Source organism: Apteryx rowi, unplaced genomic scaffold, assembly GCF_003343035.1.
Source record: "Apteryx rowi isolate R43461 unplaced genomic scaffold, aptRow1 scaffold_46, whole genome shotgun sequence".
Classification (NCBI taxonomy): Eukaryota; Metazoa; Chordata; class Aves; order Apterygiformes; family Apterygidae; genus Apteryx; species Apteryx rowi.
This window is the reverse complement of record NW_020450716.1, coordinates 1,232,437-1,251,070: the sequence shown is the minus strand read 5'-3', so window position 1 is coordinate 1,251,070 and position 18,634 is coordinate 1,232,437. Positions and strand designations below refer to the sequence as shown.

The 18,634-nt window shown below is 42.0% G+C and overlaps 1 protein-coding gene and 1 long non-coding RNA gene across 4 annotated transcripts in view; one reads left to right on the top strand and one right to left on the bottom strand.

Annotated features, from left to right (window-relative positions):
* Nucleotides 1-2,616, bottom strand: part of RUNX1 (runt related transcription factor 1) — a 180,171-nt gene extending 177,555 nt beyond the window's left edge. For all 3 annotated transcript variants that reach the window (XM_026077618.1, XM_026077619.1, XM_026077621.1), the window contains exons 1-2: nt 2,445-2,616; nt 2,144-2,257 (exon numbers count right to left, since the gene is read on the bottom strand). In XM_026077618.1, coding sequence (XP_025933403.1) covers nt 2,144-2,198 — 55 coding nt within the window. In that variant the 5' untranslated portion in view covers nt 2,199-2,257; nt 2,445-2,616. The remainder of the gene's footprint in view (nt 1-2,143; nt 2,258-2,444) is intronic.
* On the top strand, nt 388-7,518 carry LOC112971834. Its single transcript, XR_003255476.1, has 4 exons — nt 388-1,577; nt 3,535-3,719; nt 5,586-6,085; nt 6,914-7,518. It is a non-coding gene; the product is annotated as an uncharacterized LOC112971834 (long non-coding RNA).
* The last annotated feature ends 11,116 nt before the right edge of the window (nt 7,519-18,634 follow it).

Here is an 18,634-nt window from a genome sequence, read left to right as displayed (position 1 = left end):
CTGCTGGAAAACTGTCACAGGCTTCCACGTTTAAACACAATATTCTTTCTCAATGATGAAACGTTTGCTTTATAACTCAACTGACGCGTGGTTGCCCAAGCTTTTCTAGCACTGTACTGCCGGAGTTTGATCTTGCTTACGCTGGATATGTACCAGGATCTGTACCAGCATTGCAAAAAAACTGGACAAATGCCTTAAGTTAGCCAGCACAATGGGGACCTAGTCCATGAACAGAATCCAAAATACTGGCACCATAACAACATTAACAATAAGGACAACAGCAATGAGGAAGATAACAATACCCATACTGAAGAGTTAAGCTAAAACATTTGCTGGATTAACCAACTTTAATGAAATGCCACCTTCTCTAGCCAACACATACTCGGTCCTTGGTCTCCGCTCAGCCCCTCTGGAGCTGTCTGAGCTCTGGCCCATGACATGGCATCCATCGTCCCCTGAGCTCACCCCTGAGCTGGCTGTGCACTGCCACACATGACAAGCGTGGCCCCACGAGGTTCACTTTGTTACTTTAGCAAAGGCACAAAATTTCCTCAAGAAGTCTTCCTGTGCTACGGATTGCAGTAAACATTTGTGTGAGTGAAAAAGAGAGAAAAAAAAGAAAGAGCTGATGAAATGCAGGAAGATCTTTCTTGTTATTCTACCAGTATTGCTTCCTTTGCTTGGTGGCAGCGCTGAGGAAACGCTAGCACTGAGTGTGTCGGAAAGCAGTTAGCAACTTCTTGCTAAACCTTCAGTATCTCACCTGCACAGGCAAGACGACACTGCAAGCCTGTGTGTCTCATGCAGCTCGCTGTGATTCAACTCTCAGTAAAAATAGATGCAGAAAAACCTTCAATACACAGGGCAGAAAGAAGAAAAGGAAGCAAGAAGAGAGCACTAACATCTCTCTGCTCCGCGTTCGCCCTGTGTCCTCACCGGAGGAGAGCGGCAGGGCAGGAGCAGCTTGGCGCTGACGGTGCTGCCTGCTGCAGCACCGCTGCTGAGCCAAGCCTTCCGCATTCCGCAGCCTCCTTATTAATATGAATAACGCGTGACTCACACTGACACCACCAGCAAGGCTGGGAAACTGTAGTCTGTAACTATAAAGAGYGATGAAGTGCTGCTCTTTTGCAGTGCCCAGCCAAGTCTGATGAGCGATCTGCATATGGCTGTGTACGCGCTGTCATCTGCACAGGCACAGCCCAGCAAAGGGCTCGAGTGGTCAGAGGATCATGTCAAAGGGGAAAAGTTCAGTTGTATCATTGGCTATTTAGGGGGGTAGTTACGAGGAAGCAGACAAGTTTCTTGTGCTACTACCTGGCTTGCTAGTATGAATAACCCATGACTAAACCATTTGCTCCACAGGGGTTTGTGAGAATATCAGAACGACCTTCTGCAAATTCTTTGTCACTGTTTAAAAAAGATTGCTGGGTGATGCAGTTTAATTCCCGTCTCAGCCCTTAAAGGACTGCTTCATTTCTCTAAGGTGGCTGCAGCCGATAATTCACAGTCATCTGAGACCTACAGGGCATCAACAGCAACTGAGTTTATCCACGCCACTTCTTTTCCTGAGCCACGTGAGTTGCAGCTAACTTTAAGCAGGTTTCTAACCTTTTCTGACTTCTTCCCAGTGAACGTGCCTTTACCTTGTCTGTAAGTGTAGCATAAATGAGACAGCATCACGCTCTGCTGGCTGTACACATGAGCTTGCTACTCGCTCACTGTGTTTTAGTCTGCAACATGTGTCGTATGCTCTTGTCTGTCATTTTTCATGGTAGTGGCTTGCAAAGTCCTAATTCTGCCAAAAAGAAGCAAAAAGGGCTTGTGCTACTGCTACTGTATCTGCAGTAGTTCATGGGAGTTATTCTAATGCACTTTGATTTATGAAGAGAAAATTCACAAGCATGCAATGACTATTTGAACAGCTCAAATTAGTCCTTCTTATGAACTCTTTAAAGGACTGGTAAGTAATGAGATAGTATTCCTACAAGCTCAAATATTAGCTTCACTTAGAACTCCTCAAAGAAAACAGGAGCAGGAAACAAGATGTACTACAAGAGTGTCTCAAAATGTTCTCCAAACATGCATTTTCTTAAGCATGGGATAGTAAAAAGCACATTTAGAAAGTCTCAATGGCACTTACCTCTCAAGAAGTGCTGGTAAGAAGGAAGTGACTCAAATATGCTGTTTGAAGCCATTGTTTCCTCTTTAAAACTTACTCTCTCTTTAAAGTGAAGGAATATATGATTTCTTCTACCTTGGGAAGTGAAAAATGAAGAATGGTCATTGTTACCACCCTCCTCCCAGCCATCACTCTCTATTATCTCCCAGTGCCTCTGGAGCAATGCAAAGCAGATTATAAGGTTCTTTTGCTAAATCAACTCCAAAATTGTTTCTTAAAAGAAAAAAAAAATAGCGGATCAGTTGTGGTTGATGATGCTTACCACTCTACGAAACTCTGTGGTTTGCAGTCAAAACGATTCGCCCTGCCTGCTGACCAATATCCCGGACCCGCTCTTGTGTGACTGCCTCTGTACCCAACTTGTGGTTCTGTGGTTGTTTATGAGGCCCAAAGAAGTGTTTCACACAACCAAAATTACAAATTTAACTGTTCCCCTTTCCATAACCTGCTTCCATTGGTCTCTTCTTGTCATGTGATATGAGTGATGTCGACTTTCTTTTTTTTTTTTTTTTAACTTTCTGAAGTCATGCCCTACCCACTCCACCTGCCCTCCCCGGGGCTGTGCGAGGCAGCAATGGAGTTTGCTGAGGGAGGGAAAAGAAAAATGACTCACAGTCCCTTATTCTACAAATGGTCTTGCTGAGTTAGTTCAACTCTGCTTGTTTTGTTGTTTGTGGTTTTTGGAACTACTGGTTATTTTGACAGAGATTTCATTGCTGCTTATTCAATAGTAATTCAAACCTGGGTATTAGTCTGCTGCTAAGGCAGGATGTGTAAGTCATCCTGTAAAACATTAGAAATCAGCTGTAGGAAAGACCACCGGCTGGGAAAAGAACACTGTAAAGAGGTAAAAAAAAATACAGTAAGGAAAGAGAAAAAAAGCCCAAACATTATTTTGAACCTGTATGACTGCACCCTCTAAAGAGAGCTTGAAGGCAATTACTCTCTGTGAGCCACGAGAAAGGTTTGTAAGTTAATTTCATTGGGTCAAATCCTGTAGTCCTTCTTCAGGCACAATTCCCATTCCCTACAGAAGGAGCACTACCCAAGACAAAAAATGAGTAAACCTCTTTGGATTTAGCTCAGCATCTCTGGTGTGATAACCGGTCTGTCCTGTCCTGAATTCCTCCCTTTCCTTCCTTTCCTTCAAAAGAAGAAAGAAAAGTAAAAAAAAGGTCCTAAACCTAATAATCAACTAGCAGTTCTGGCTGTGGCTACAATGCAAAGGTGGGGGGTGGGGGGGAGCAACTTACTACAGAACAAAGAAGTGGCTGCTGTGCCACCTTTCGTCTCTTTTTCCTCTCTTCTGAAGAGTGGGCAGTAACCCTTTTGCACCTCCATACAAACCACAGGACGCCTCCTACCTCTACAGCCTGGAGCTCAGCCCACAGCAGTCCAAAACCCATTAAAACTCTGCCAAGAAACCTGTGGCAATGAAAGGACTGCACTTTCCCTGCCTGCTCTGAGTGACGACCATGGTGAAAGAGCTCGCCTGGAATAACAGCAAGAAGCCTTTGCAATATTATCAAAAGCACTGGTAGGTGGAGCACAAATACGTAATAATGCACAGTTCTTCCTGCAACGAGTTCACAGTCAAAACCCCTGGCACATAAATACGGTTTGTGCTGACGGATCCCAGAACACTGACTTCTGTGGGCTCAACAGAAGCACCAGATCAATGAACATGAATCAGTAGACAAAACTAGGCACTTAATGCATTTGGATTTTTTTCTGCTTAATGCAACTTTGGAAACAGAATGCCTTTTCCTAACACTGCTTTACTGCCTGCTTTTCTAGTACAGAAGTAATTTACATGGGCATCTTGACTTTCTTTTAGAGCTAGTGGGGAAATAGGTTTTCATCAGAAAAAGTTCTCATCAGAAAACAGGTTTTCTTCAGAAAAGGTTCTGAAAGAATTTTCTCATGATGCAAAAGGATGTGTCAGTCAGTGACACATGTTACCTAGGGAGTTGGGAAGTTTTCCCAAAAGAATTTCCAGTAGAAAACTGAGCAATTATGAGTAGTAAGAGCAGGAAGGTTAGGGCACTTTGCAGTGAGCCTGGTTCAAACCCCTGCTCTGCTTGAATCAAACTAGTAACTTGAGTCTGAGTTTTCTGCTTACTGGCTCTTCCCAAGCTTACCACAGCGAGACCAGGTTTTTGGCTAGTCTGGGATGAGTCTCTCTCCACTCCCAGGGCTGGAGTCATTCTACTGGAAGGTAAATAATTAAATAAGCATCTGCTGAAGATGAAACCTAACAGCAATGGTGACTCTACAGGGCGTTCACCTGGGAGGTAGGAGACCCAGGCCCAAATCTCCCTTTTGCTGTTACTGCCTGAAACAAGACTGAGACCCATCCAACAGAGGGGCTAAAAGGCACCCATACAGGTTTTGCCAGCAGCCTGGTGGTTAAGGTACTCATCCCAGAAGTGGAAGAAGAGCAAAGCAAGGAACTTGGACCCGTATACCCCAGCTGTGAGAAATTTTACAGGGCCTGTTTGTTAAATAGCTTTCTGGGGGGGAGTACATTTTCCTGCCCGCTCGCCTGCGCAGGTGGGCACTGCAGAGCCAGTGCCAGCAGAGGGAGCTCAGGCTGGGAATTTGCAGAGCTGCAGTCCAGGGAACAGTTCTCAGCCTAAACAGAAGAAAATGAGAAGCTGGGCCAAGATTAGAGTCTAAATGACTCAAGAATATATAGGTGGGTGACCAAGTCAGGAATGGTCTCATGGATATTGGTTCCAATTCCCTCTCACAGGAAAATTCTCTCTTAACTTTGTCAGTGTTTCATTTCTGTCCTTCTTCCCTTCACTCGACTGTCTGTGCAGTTGGGTTGTGCCATATGATGCAATGTGACTGGAAGTAAAGTATCCAGCCATAAGTTCAGCCAGCATGCTAAGACAGTTTCAGCTTCCCTCTTTAAGGGTAACTGCCCCACAAGCCTAATTATACTAGTTAAACTTGGCTGGTCAGAGAGTGGAACCAGGACCATATGGCACATTCACCTGAGCATAAGCCAAGCCCTCAAATTTCAGACAAATCTGCCACCATGTGAAAAAGGGATTTTTAAATCAGGGACATTGAGGAGATATATAATGTGCTGAGTTACATGTGACTATATATCTGCTCAGTCCCAAAGAGCAGCAAGTACTATGAAGATTTTCACAGGCAGCAGAGKTTTCTGATAACAGGAACACATTTCAGCGAGTCTGAGGGACCAGGCTACTGCATGTCTGTGCTTCAGCAAAATCACTCTTCTGGAAGGGAAAATTAAATCTACTTGGTTCTGACCCTTTGTTTTGGTGTCCAGAAAAGGGACCCTTCTTGCAGGAGCCTGGTCCCTGGCTCCTTCAAAATCATAACCTGAAGTCACCATTCTTGCTGCATTTTCTTTCTTTTTTTCCAGTAGTCAATGGGATGGGGCAGGATGGCTCCTGAGGCTGTGACAGACATGCAGACAACTACAGCATGTGCTGTAACCACCCGCAGGGYCCTGGGCAGAGCCGGGAGGACAGCGTGCCAGCACACAGTGAATGTGAACTATGTTAATACCTTCACCTCAGTCATCTGCCATGAGGGCCATGGCATAACTATGCTATAACAGAAGCAACAGTTGGGCTGGTTTTGTCATCTCACAGCTAGCACGCATGATGCAAGGGAAAAGGCTGAGCGTTTCGACATGTAGCCTGCTGCTCCGGACTTTGCTTTGCCAACAGTCAGCTGCAAATATCACACAGGCATATGTTTTACTAAGATCTAACCACCATGAATTTTCAGGGAAAGGACTGTGCTACATGGGTCTGTGCTACACCCAAGCAAGAGAACGGATGGCTCATCTTCCAGGCCACTGCTACACCGGCCAGAGAAGCCCTGAATCCTAAAAGTGGGCAAGGGTTTCTGGCAATGGTAAATGCACTAAGGCACCATTTTATAAGGAGTGCACATCAGCTGTTCCTACAGTCCTACAATTAATCTTTGTCAAAATTTACTGTTAGTATAGCTGGGCATTGTTCAGAGGAAAGGAATAAACTGGAACATTTCACAATCCATGCCCTAAGGAGTGCATCAAAATGTTGCTATGCGAGCTATGCCACCATTAAAGCCAGCCTCACAGATTTTTTTTAAAGCTGTCCTGTACTTACTGTAAACAGAGATGCTTAGAAAACTCATGTCACTGGTACTTAGACATCCCTTGCTTTCTAATGAATAAGATGCAAGATAATGGTTAACCTTAAGGGAGCAATATCAGTCTTAGATGTAAAAGTTGATGCATCATGAAACAAACTAACAAGCCACCACATGACAATGAAAAAATCAAATTATTGTGCCAGTAGTCATATGCTTAATTTGGTATATTGGGTAAGAGTCAAAGGTTTAGGGATACTAAAGAATTTATTTCCCGAATTAGTACTGCTGAGCGTGACCCCATTAGCTAGGGTTATTAGCTGGAACACGACCTCCAGTAAAAAGGCCCTGACACTGGGCATGTATGTACTTGGAAATCTTACTCTGAGTCAACAGATCCCATTTGGAATCTCGTAAAGTTGCCAACATTTGGGGGGGGGGGGAAGTGGTCCAGCATAAAACTAACAGATATTTTCAGATCTTTGTAGGCAAATACTTAAAGTTTCACTGAGAGGCTAACTTAGGAATTATAAAATAATTATAAAATAAAAGTTCTGAGCATTTAGATTTATCAGTCTCTACATCTAAACTCTCTTTTTCCCTTTGCAGAGCACAGTAATCACCTGACACCAGCAAGGTATGCCCCAGAGGCCAGCCACCTTGCAGACTGCAAAATCCCACAAGATACTGAGATGCCCAAAACAAAGTGATTTAGGGATTATTTTGGCCCCTCTCAAGAGGTGTTGCGAGGTCAGGTTTACAGTTTGAGGTTTGACACAACAATGTGGGGAGGCGCGTGTTCTCTCCATCTGCCCAACAAGTGACCAGTTGTACATAAACAGAGGCTTTCTCTCCTCCAGTGATAGCAGCCTCTCAGTTTTCATTCTCCTTTCAACTGAGTATCATTTTAATCTCTTGGGACCTTCCAGACAGACACCATACGTCTAAATGCAGCAATACTTATTAGACCCTGGGGCATAATCTGCATGGTAGATATATTCTGCTGCTTACATCACAAGCGAGGCCTGGACTTGAAGATGTGAAATATATGAAGGGCCAAGCTAGCCACCGGCAAAGCCACTTTGAGTCAAACATGTACAGGGATGGACGAGTGCTAAAGGGACTGAGGCAATACAGGGCGGGCGAATGGCGCTGTGTTTAGAAAATTGCTACATTTCTAAATCCACTTGTCCATAGGACAGAGCAAGATTAAAGCCAAGCAAACGTTCATGGCACACTTCCTTTCATTCACCAGCAGCCAGTGAGAGTGCCAAAAATCTCTTTGTCATTAAGCTGCAGCATTAGAAGCCTTGAGCCTGAACCACTTGATGAGTCAGTGGTGAGAAGCTGGGAATGTCATGGACCAGGTTATTCTGCAAAATGAACATGGCATAGAAAATCATAGAAAATTGATACTGCAGCAAGTTGGTACTGCTGTGAGGCACTCATCTGCCATCAGCAGGGAGCTCTGCCTTGTGGTGGCCTGTCATAAATCTTGTGAATGAGGTGTAAGTAAACACTTTGCAATTAATTTTTTAAAAAGTTGAAGATTAAGTTCACCAAAAAATGCCATTTCAGAGGAGCAAGATCTGACTGTGAATCGGGGTTGTCAGTCAAGGCTGCAGAAGAAAGCGTGGAAACATTTTGAAAAACCCAAGCATTTCATTTTGACAGTTTCAAAATAAAATGCTTTAGGTTTTCATTTCAGAATTGACCCAGATTAAGTAACTAAGCTTACAAAAAGGATCTGACCCAAATGACTGTTTCCTTCTGGTCTTCCTGTTTTGCTGCCAAACCAAAAACGCTGCAGCAGCACTGCTACGCAGTGCTCTGTTACAGGAACTCTGATATGAAGAACCTGACCGGTATCACTCCATCATTTTTGATCCTCTTTCTCCCAGGATACAGGAGTTATTTTGTCTATTTCCAATTATCCATTGTCAATAACAGAGTTTGGAAGGCTTTTCACCAGTCTTCTGCTGATACTTTGAAATGAGTCAAATGCTTGTGTCCAATAAGGAAAAAAGGCAGAAAAATGGGAAATAAAGGGATACTAAGAGACTGTCAGGGAAAGAGGGGGAAAAAATCCAGATAAGCACCCATGAGTGTCTGCACGTAGTGGCTCATATAAAACTTCCGAGCATTTTGAGTTTGCTTGCAAATATCCCAAACACTGCAGGCCAGCCCCAATTTTGATCTGTCCTTCACATCCTTAAACTGCTCTGTGAAAATCAGCAAGTCCCAGTGACGTGCTACTCCCGCATAACACGGACAGCAGTGTCTAGTTAAGAGCAACACACACTGGTAAAAACAAGCAGCTCCTCCTCACTCTATTGCCTTTCTCCTTTTTCTCTTTGTCACCTACTGGTATCTGATGGGAGCAAATTCCAACTGGGTGCCTAGCCCACCTTTTACATTGAAATGTGCGGCCACGTTACATTGTCCCAATATTTGCACCAGCAAAATCTGATCTGCATGAGAATAAAATAGAAGGACAAATGGAGACAGCTGAATAATATCCCAACACTAACCAGTGGTAAGGATTGAACTTGGATTAAATCTGCAAGCACTGGATTTGAACTTTCATCAGTAAAGTCACAAAGCAAACACAGTGAAACAGGTAATACATACTTACATTTGTTCATGTGAGTTGTTCTACTGGAACCAGTAGGATTACTCATGAGTAAGGGAAAATTTTGCAGGCTTCACGGTCTCTTTGGTTTCTTGTTTTCAGGCACTGCAGTAGGACTATATAGCTATTGTAGTTAGCTATTGTTCCATTGTTTACTTTTTAGGATGTACTTTGTGGTATTTTTCAAATCAACTCATTGCTGCTTTCCTATAGATGTAAAAAAAGAGAATTCAAATAGCTATTTAACAAGAAATAGCTACTTTAAAAAGAAGCAATTCAAATTATTTAGTGATAAAACCACTAATTACTTTTCTGGTACAGGCTTAGAGAACAGTGCTTGGCATCTGTATTTCACAGGGGATCCTAGCAAAAATAACTTATTCCATCTCACTACTCAGAAAAGTCTTTTATAACATGGGTATCTCACTACAAGAAGATTAGCACATTGCTAATGATGGACACATTAAATTTTGAAGTCCATAACAGGTTCTCAAAGAAGACTGCTGTCTTTTTGACTAGGCCAACCTCTTCCCAACTGATGTCACATCTCGAGATGGCTCTGGGTGAACTGACTGGGGGCCTGGAGATAACACCTTTTCCCTGCCCTCTGCCCAAATAGTGCATCACTGCCTCTGAACTGAGCCCCTGTCTGGTCTCGAATGAAAGACTGACAAATGCCAACCCAGTGCAGTTACTGTAAACAGCATACAGATTCCTGGGGAAAAACTGCTGGGGAAGATGTTCAAAAAGCTGTTCAGATTCAGGTACCTAGCTCCTAGTGGAATCTGAAAAATGCACACCAAATTTCTTTGTGTGGCTTAATAAGTCTCTCATCTCAAGTTTAACTGGCTCCTGTCTGATCGTTATTTGTTAACTAATTTCACATAGACATGTTGCTAGAAATTAAGAACAGCAAAGATGTCTAACAAGCAGGATCTGGAAGGACATTTGTGTTAAGAGGCAGCACCGAGGAAAGACGGCAGTGATATAAAAGGGTGAACAAGAGTTGGAGAAGCATCCATTTGCAATAGCAATTGCACAGCATGAGAAAAGTCCAGAAGAGAAGGAAAGAGAGAGGGTGAGAAGTTAGAAGTGTCTTGGAGCTGGGATCACAAACATTGCACTTGACACAGAAATTGAAAGCCAGAGAAAAATTTGAAGAGAGAAGAATCTGATCAGGGAAACGGACAAGTCTTTCAGGAATTGCAATGACGGCAGAAGTACTATGTTAGAGAAAATAGAGCCAGACATTCATGAAAAAGGTATGTAGCATCACATAAATGAGCCTATACCACTAAATAAAACAGAGGAGTGCTGTTGTTCATCTAGCCTTAAGATGAAAGAGAGCGGAAGTGACAATTTGCCTGGAAACAGTGCAAAAAAGTTATTATCACAGACTTTCTAAAGGAAAGTTTTAATGCTATGACTGTATTCTGGGAAATAGCTTAACAAAAGAAATGGTGGTCAAAGGGATCATTTACCTCATTTTTCCGTGATCGATTTGCTTGCCTTTCCTTCCACATGCTCTCTTCATGGCACTGTCTGGGATTGCTCCTTTTCCACAGTGTGAARTGCTTGGATATCTTAACCACTGTTTTGGAGATGTGCAGAGTTGGAGTGGAGGGCAGCTGTGAGCTGGGCACATCCTGCAGGAAAATGTTTGATTTTCTTTTGTAGCCAGCCACAGCACACCTCTACCATTATATCTGCTGTGGGCCCTGTCAGGGCAATGGCTGAGGGAAAAAAATCCCAGTGCCCAAATTATACCCTTTTTTCTTTATAATAAAATCTGGTGAGGCTATGACAATATCTTTATCTTCAGAGTTTCACCTATAAGCCATCAAACAGACTGGTCCCCAGCTATGTGTGACCACTCAGTGACAGGCATGACGGCATCTCATCTGGTCCTCACCAAGAGGGACTGGAGATTTTCCTAGACAGCCAGCGGGTGCTGCATCCGACTCATTTTTCTGATGAGCTCTTGAGCAGGCTAAGAACGCATTTGTTTTCCCAGAGATTACTGTCCTCCCACCCACAGATATTCACAGCTTTTCTTCTATAACAGATTAAACGGCTGACAGCAGGATTGGGTGTGGTGAGGTTGTTCTGCAAAGAACAGATTCAGTATTGCTTTACATGTATATCACACTATACTGGGCCACTATGGCACCCAATATCACCATATCTGATTGTGCAGATGCTGCAGTGGTGTCATATTTAATGTATTATTTCTCTTAGTCTTTACAAAAATACATCCAGTTTATATATTCTTGTCAGTGGGATGAAGTAACCTGTAGGAAGTTGATGAAAAATAACTGTAATGTGAATTTCATTTAAGGTTCACTCCTAAAGGAAAGAAGTACTTGTTGAATCAGAGGGTGGGAGTCTGAGCTGATGAGATTTCCAGTCACTAGCAGCAGAGCAATAGAGTGCCATTCACATCACTTAATAGGTTTGTCATACACTGGCCAACCAACCTACAAAGATGCAATGACCACTGTACAAGATTCCCTGTAGCCTCAAGGTAGTGCATAGCCAAAAAAAAAAGAGAGAGAGAAAGCAGACAACAGATTGGGAAGGAAACTTGCAAATGAAAAATCTTCATTCTGTTTTTACAACCACTGAATCATGTTCAACACTGTTAAATTTTACTTTTGGTTCAGCAGCTAAATATAGGACATTGCCACGGTTCCAGTGGAATTGCATTGTTTGTTACAAGCTTAGAGTTACAAGGAACAGAATTTCACTTCTATAGCCCCAACCTTCTATGCAGACATAGAAGACCTAGAAATTATGAGGAAAGCCTTCCCTGAAATACAAAATCAGAACCATCTCACTTCAGGCTGCACACATATACAGTACATAAAAAAGATCATACCACAACACAGAAAGCAACAATATGCAAAACTGCTTTTGGTGTTGACAGAGGTTTAATGCCATGAACTTAGTACATCTGTAGGAAAAATGAGCAGCTCTCTTTGGTTTGAGAGGGAAGGTGATCTCACTGAAATAATCCTTCAATTAGAAAGTGTCCTGTAGACTTGAAGGTRAAAATTGTCAGCAGCAGCTAATAATTTTCAATACTCCCATCATAAGTCCATGGAAAGAATTGGTGGTAAGAAGGCTGGTCCTTTCTGAAAATTGAATCCTTTTAGTTTGGTTCATAGAAGGCATCAGGAAATGGAGACACTCTACGTCATTAGCTGCCTCTGAAAATCTAGTGAATCACAGTGAATCATAGTGAATCATAGTGAATAATTATCTATCAAACTTTTTGAACTTTTTTTRAAGTTTCTGTTCCCAAAGTACACTAGAAATATCTATAATGCCCCAAAGCATCAAAATGTAAATCACGGCAGCAGTGTTTAAAAGGTATTCCTTCCTGGTTTAGATTCAGTGAACATTCAAGATGACCAGTAAAAGTTGGTGCAGGTTTCCATTTTGTTCAAGTGACAATTATGTCTCCCAACCTGCCAGGGTCTACCTGAAAAAAAGTGTGCAGAACAAAGCCCCAGAATGAAAGGTGGCATCCCAGGGGAGGAAATCTTTCCAAATCATGCTACAACGAGTAGTTTGACTGTGGAAACTTTTGGATACTTTGGAGCTCAGTTYCTCTTTGTTCCACATTATTCACCATTGAAAATAATTTGATAGAGTGATCTGGTTTCACTTTACTTTCCAGGAGCAAATGCCTTGAAAAAAACTGACCACTCCTGGCTTTCTGGGCCAATCCGCCAGTGAATCAATGATAAAATACATTTCATTGTCAATTCATACCATTTGAATTTCATGCCTTAGGATTTTTTCCAGAAAACAAACAGCAATATAACTGATCAGCCCTTAGCCTCAGGGGTGTGTTTGTGTGTTTGACAAAGTATAGAGGACTGGGCAGGGATATTTTTCCCAGAGTCAGCCTCTGAATACTACTTGCTGCATGTTCATCTCTGAAAGCATACATCCAAAGAGTGTTCAAAGGTTCTTTTCCCTGGAAAAATCTCATGCCAAGTGCCCTCAAGGGAAAGCACTTGGGGAATCCTTGGATCTCCTCTGATTGCAGCAGCACAGCACATCAAGCTACAGAACAGACCACACAGATGGATAAAATGCCAGCAAAAGGAAACCCATGAAAGGAGACTGCTGACTGAGATATCGACAGAAATCATTGTTTCAAATATCTGAAGGTCTGATCTAATGCCTACTGAACTCAATGGAAAGAATGTCATTAGAAGTGAGCTCTGGGTTTTTGAAATGTATTCTTAAAATAAACACATTTTGTTTAGGTTTATTTATTTTGCCCTTGAGAGCTGGCAATGGCTTATTTGCTTAAAGTTAACTATGTAGAGTTTGCACTATTGTACCCAGCTTCAGGCACACTGGTGCTATAATTTAATTCACTCACAGATCTGTTGTTCTATGAGAATACGTTACACGTCCTTTCTTTTACTCTGTCCCTTTAAAAAACAGATCTCCTTATCTCTAAGTTTATCTGACTTTACGTTCATATGACTGTGAACATTGCAAAGAACAAAAGCAGTATTAATATGCACATTCAAGTCAAGGAAGCACTGTGGGCGAGTTCCAGTGAATCCTAGGACATCCACTGAGAGTGAGTGCAGCTTATTTTGATTCCTTTAAAATCTTAAAAGCAGCTGTCAGCTGGTTTGATTTCAGTTCTTGCTCTTTGGAGTCTGAGAAGGAGAAACACAGCAGCTAATCAGGAGCACATCAGCTCTCATGTATTATTTCCTCTTGTGCCCCGTTAGGGTAGTTAATGAAAAGCCATGGAGAAATTATGTCCGAATAACCTCTCTCTCACTGAGGGTGCTAGAAATCTTCTGTTGACTCAATCAGGCCAAGCAGAGGGCACTCTTTGGATGTTGCAGGCTTGGAAGAATTATAGATAAGCTTCCCTTTTCTGCTATCTGAAAGCCCTTCCCCACTCACATCACAGAAGGTTGCCTACAAAGTCCCTCCGAGCTGGCCTAGCCTCGGTGCAGAGGTTGGCTTTCACATTGTGATATACTCCACAGAACTTATATAAAGAGTAGGATGGTTTAGTTAATATATCCTTGCCCAGAAGCAAATACCTCACTGTGCAAACCCTTATCTGTTTGGGAGTTTGACAACTGAAGCTGCTCCAGAGATGATGTCCGTTCCGTGCGCAATCCCTGCGGGGGATCATTGATGTGCCAGACCACTGCTGGGTTCCTGGAGCCGTTTAGGAGATCCAGATGCATATGAAATTATCACTTTATGAGATGAAGATTACACATGAAGCACTGCGCTGCTTTGAAGAGGACAGCATGACAGATTGGTTAGTGGTGCCCTGTGATTTGTGTACGATAGAATTCAGAAAAAAAGTCAAGAAATTTAGAAATGTGTACTCTATGCATCTGCAAGAGGTGACAAGAGGGAGAGAATGGGGATACAGAGATCAAGAAAAAATCACCTCTAAGCCAGGCTAGGTAAATGAGCAAAAAGAGGGGAAAATCAATGAAGCAACAATACTGCATTTCTGCAACTGTTTATTCCTAGAAACTGCATTGCCAGCAGGGTTTAGAAGCACCAGGAAAGCTTAGGGTCTCTGGGGATTATGTACTGTATAACTGTTTAGCCAGTTATAGCTACTGATCCAAACAGCTTACAGTCTGAAATAACGTATAAAATATTACTGGTCCTCCCTTTAGGTTTGGACAGTGACATAGAAAGGGGCAGTAATTTTCTAAGAAAGTCTGTGAGAGGGCAAAGAACTCAATGTCAAAATACTTAAACTGTTCCAGCTGCTTTGAGAATAAACCAGCTTTCTAAATCTTGACATTTAGGACTGTAAAGGACAAATCTATGCCAGTTCTTTTCCGTTAAATTTGCTTTCCCTTTCTGCCCTTAATAAACCTCTGGGGTTGCTTTCTTTTTCTGTTTTGTATTATTTTAAGATAAAGGACACTTCCAGTCCATCTTCTTCCAAAATGCAGTACAGGATGAGATGATCCTGGAAGACGAGAGTAATCAAACAAGAAGTACCATCAAAATACTGCCTTGGTTCCAGGGTAGCGTGAAGAATGACTAGAGCAGGAGGCAGAAGTTTCCCCAAAATGCAAGCTGATCTGTGGCACTATTCCTACAAAGTAGGRGGCAATTGTTATAAAAGTTTGGATTCTATCTATCATTTTACTTTTATTTGCTTTTACAAAGTAGGGTTTTTTTATTCCTTTTCAAAACAGAGAATAAATTTGCCAAGAGGTTGAACATCTGAGCCTTTGAAAACACTCATACCTAAGAAAACATGACTGTACCTTATACACACATGCAAAATATAAGTTGTTCCATTACTTTTGTTTAATTTTTCTTTTTTTCAGACATCTCTGTGGCATTCAGTGAAAAAAGACAGCTGTTGTACAGGAGGTACAGTAAATGTTAATTAAGTATAATATTAAAACAATCTGTATCAAAGTTGAGTAGAAGTGATCAACAACAGATTTCCTTCTGTATTCCTTAGGAACTTGTGCATTTCTGTATCATTTGGTAATAATGCATCATGCACATACTTTATGTGGTGCTGAAATAATATGCCATGCACAGTGACATAATATCATAAGAAAAACCTCAAATAGCATTTCCAGAGAGTAGCCAGTTATGTCTTGATATCAGAGCCTGGATAGCAGCCCTGAAATTATCTAAGTTGAGGAATTGTGGAGAAAAACCACTTTTGTCAATAGCCTAAATAAAAGTCAATGTTCATTTATATATTTTTAGTAAGTGATACGATCTACTTTGTTAGACTCAGGTCAGGTTCATGAAGAGACTACCTATTTAGGCAACATTTAACATTAGTCACCAGGTCAGAATGACTTTCTTGGGAAGGGAGGTGTGACTTTAGCAAGTATGCAGTCACTTCTACATCAGTAAAGGAGGAATATACTTGTCCTTTCTGAATTCTTCAAGCAACCACGCAAATGACGACTCTTTCAGACATATTCAATCTCCCTGTATTTAATGATCGAAATAGAGACRAAGGGATTTTTCTTAGGGTTAAAACATACCTTAATCACAGCCAAATGGCTGGCTGGAAAGGGTATTTCAGGGGAACGGTACCCCAGAAGCATTTCCATAGTTGCAGGGAGATTGCATGTACATATGAGCACAGAACAAGTAGCAGTAATTTAACACTGTCCCTCTAAGGAAAGAGTTGGTCTGCTGTTCACTGGGGAGGGAAACTTGCCAACAGATCTCAAGAAAACTGAAGTGTTTAATATGTCTTTCACATAAGTTTTTATGGAAATGGTCAGTTATGACAAGTTGGTTCACATAGGTGTGGTCATGTCATTGACAGGGAGACAAGTGTTCAAGTTCATATAGAAAATAATGGGTCAGTGAACACTTACACTATGTCCACATCAGCAGGAAGCAATAGTGCCAGGGAAGAATCAATGCTGAGAACCTGACCTCTACACCATACACATTTCAGGGAGGTTTATCTCAAATTAGCACTAGTCTGGCCCCATAGGCTGAGTGTGGGCAGACAACACCTTCCCTTTTAGTTTCAGCTCAGAGTAACCAGTTCACATGCCCTGAGAGTGCTCCACTGTGTGAACCAAAGTGCTGTCAGTGGGAACTATCAGATTTGCTTCAAAAGCACACTCCTGATTCAAACTAAAACAGTAGTGTRGAAGCACCGTTGAATGTTTCTAAATCCATACACTGGATGGAATTAAATCCTAGGATAGTTTGACAAATGGCTGAAGCTATCCYAGGGCTGCTAGCAACTACCTGTGGAGACCTGAGTACAATAGATGAGTTCCCAGCAGACTGGAAAGAGGAAAGAAAGCTTTTGCAGAGGAAAGAGGGAAGAAATCTCTGACTCTTTTCCTATCTGTAAGAAGGTAGAAGGTAAGATGGCATGGAAGAACAGCTAACAAGAACAAAGAAAACAAGCATCAAGCAGGATCCACCTGTACTAAGTATCTGGGAAAGGAAACGCACAGAACTCTTACTGATGTTACCAAAACAGAGGAAGCCACAAACACTTTGGAAGACAGGACTAAAATTCTGAAACATCTTGATCCACTGGCATAACAGGATGAATAAAGAGGATGAAATTCAATCAGTGTAAGTTCAAGGTCTTATATTTAGCAATAATCAGCTACACAAATACCAGCTGGAGAAACACTGGCTCGGCAGAAGTGCTACAGAAAAAGTTCTGGAACTTGTAGTTAACCACACGCAGGACATAATGGAAAAATGTTGTCTGGCTACAGAAAAAGCAAATGCTGAGTGTCACAGGTAAGTCACAGAACACAGTTTTTCTGTTCTGGTCAGTACTAATGATATCCTGACTGGAGCACACTGCCCCATTCTGGGCACCATATTTCAAGAAGGAAGTGGACAAACTGGAGAGACCAATGGAGAAGGCCTTTGAAAATATGATCTGTAGGATAGATTCAGCTGCGATTTCTTCCCAGTCTCTCAAGGGAGATCTGATATTGCTCTTCAAACCTATTACAGGTTAACAAGTAGGAAGGGAGTAAGCTGTTCTCCGTATTCACTGTAAGCAGGACAAGAGTGATTGTCTTCAACTGCGGGTAGGAAGACTTAGGCTAGATGTGAGGAAAAACTTTCTATCATTTAGAATAGTTGAGAACTTAGAATAAACTGTCTCAGGGGACTGTGCAATCCCCATTGCTTTGAAGAAGCATTTGGGGCTTTGAAGAGCAGGGGTGCTTTTTTCAGGGACTGTTGTTAGGGCTGGTCCTGCCTAAATTTGGGGGATAGACTTGATGACCTCCTGAGGTCCCTTCCAGCTCTGTAGCTCTGTCCTCTATGATTCCAAGAAAAAAACACAACCTAGCCAGCCTTTTTCTCCATGTAGCCAGTGAATGCTGCTGGTCAGCATATTTCGATGGGGCAGTTGCCATGACTGGGTATTCTGGCTTCAGGAACAGAAAAGGTCATTCTCCACTTTGGAAGGCAGGACACTGTACTACAGTCCGTGTCAGGCTGCAGTCCTCGCTATGGTGTTGGTACCATATCTGAAATGTTTAGATGTCACAAAGACAGAGCCCAAAAGTCACAGGATAGGCTTGGAAGCACATTTGGAGAGAAGTTTCTCTTTATGTCATACTCTATTACAACGCAAGGGGAAAAAAATCTTTGGCCATTCTTCGAAAAAATAATGATCTTTTGTTCTTCATAATACGGTGTTTCCAGAGGAACACAAAACACTTACATTTACAATAAGGTCACAAAACTGAAATGCTGTGTCAGCTACAGAACATTAAAAAAAAAAGATCAAATAAAAGCATRAGTTACAAGTTGCCTATATCGTAGAAAGAGCAGCTCATTGTGTTCAGAGTACTGATTCTGTGTGCATCTGTCAGCTAGTCCAGAAGGTTCCTGCCAAGGTGTAGCAATGGAGAAGGAGCCTTTGGTCATCTAACCTCTCCTTCTCTGCCCACCCCTGTCTTGCTAGTGTGCACCGTATGGTGCAATTTAACTGCTCCTGCAGTAGGTTGCACCTCCACAAGCATCTGGCACGATATCTTGCTGCCATGTTTTATCCATTTTATTTATCCAATTTATCCATTTTATTTTTATTTTTCTCAACTCTCAAAAGACCTTGAGAAGAAAAGAAGTTCTATATGAAAGATTTTTACMAAATGCATTTTACAAACAATTTTACAAACTGCAGGTCAGATAACATT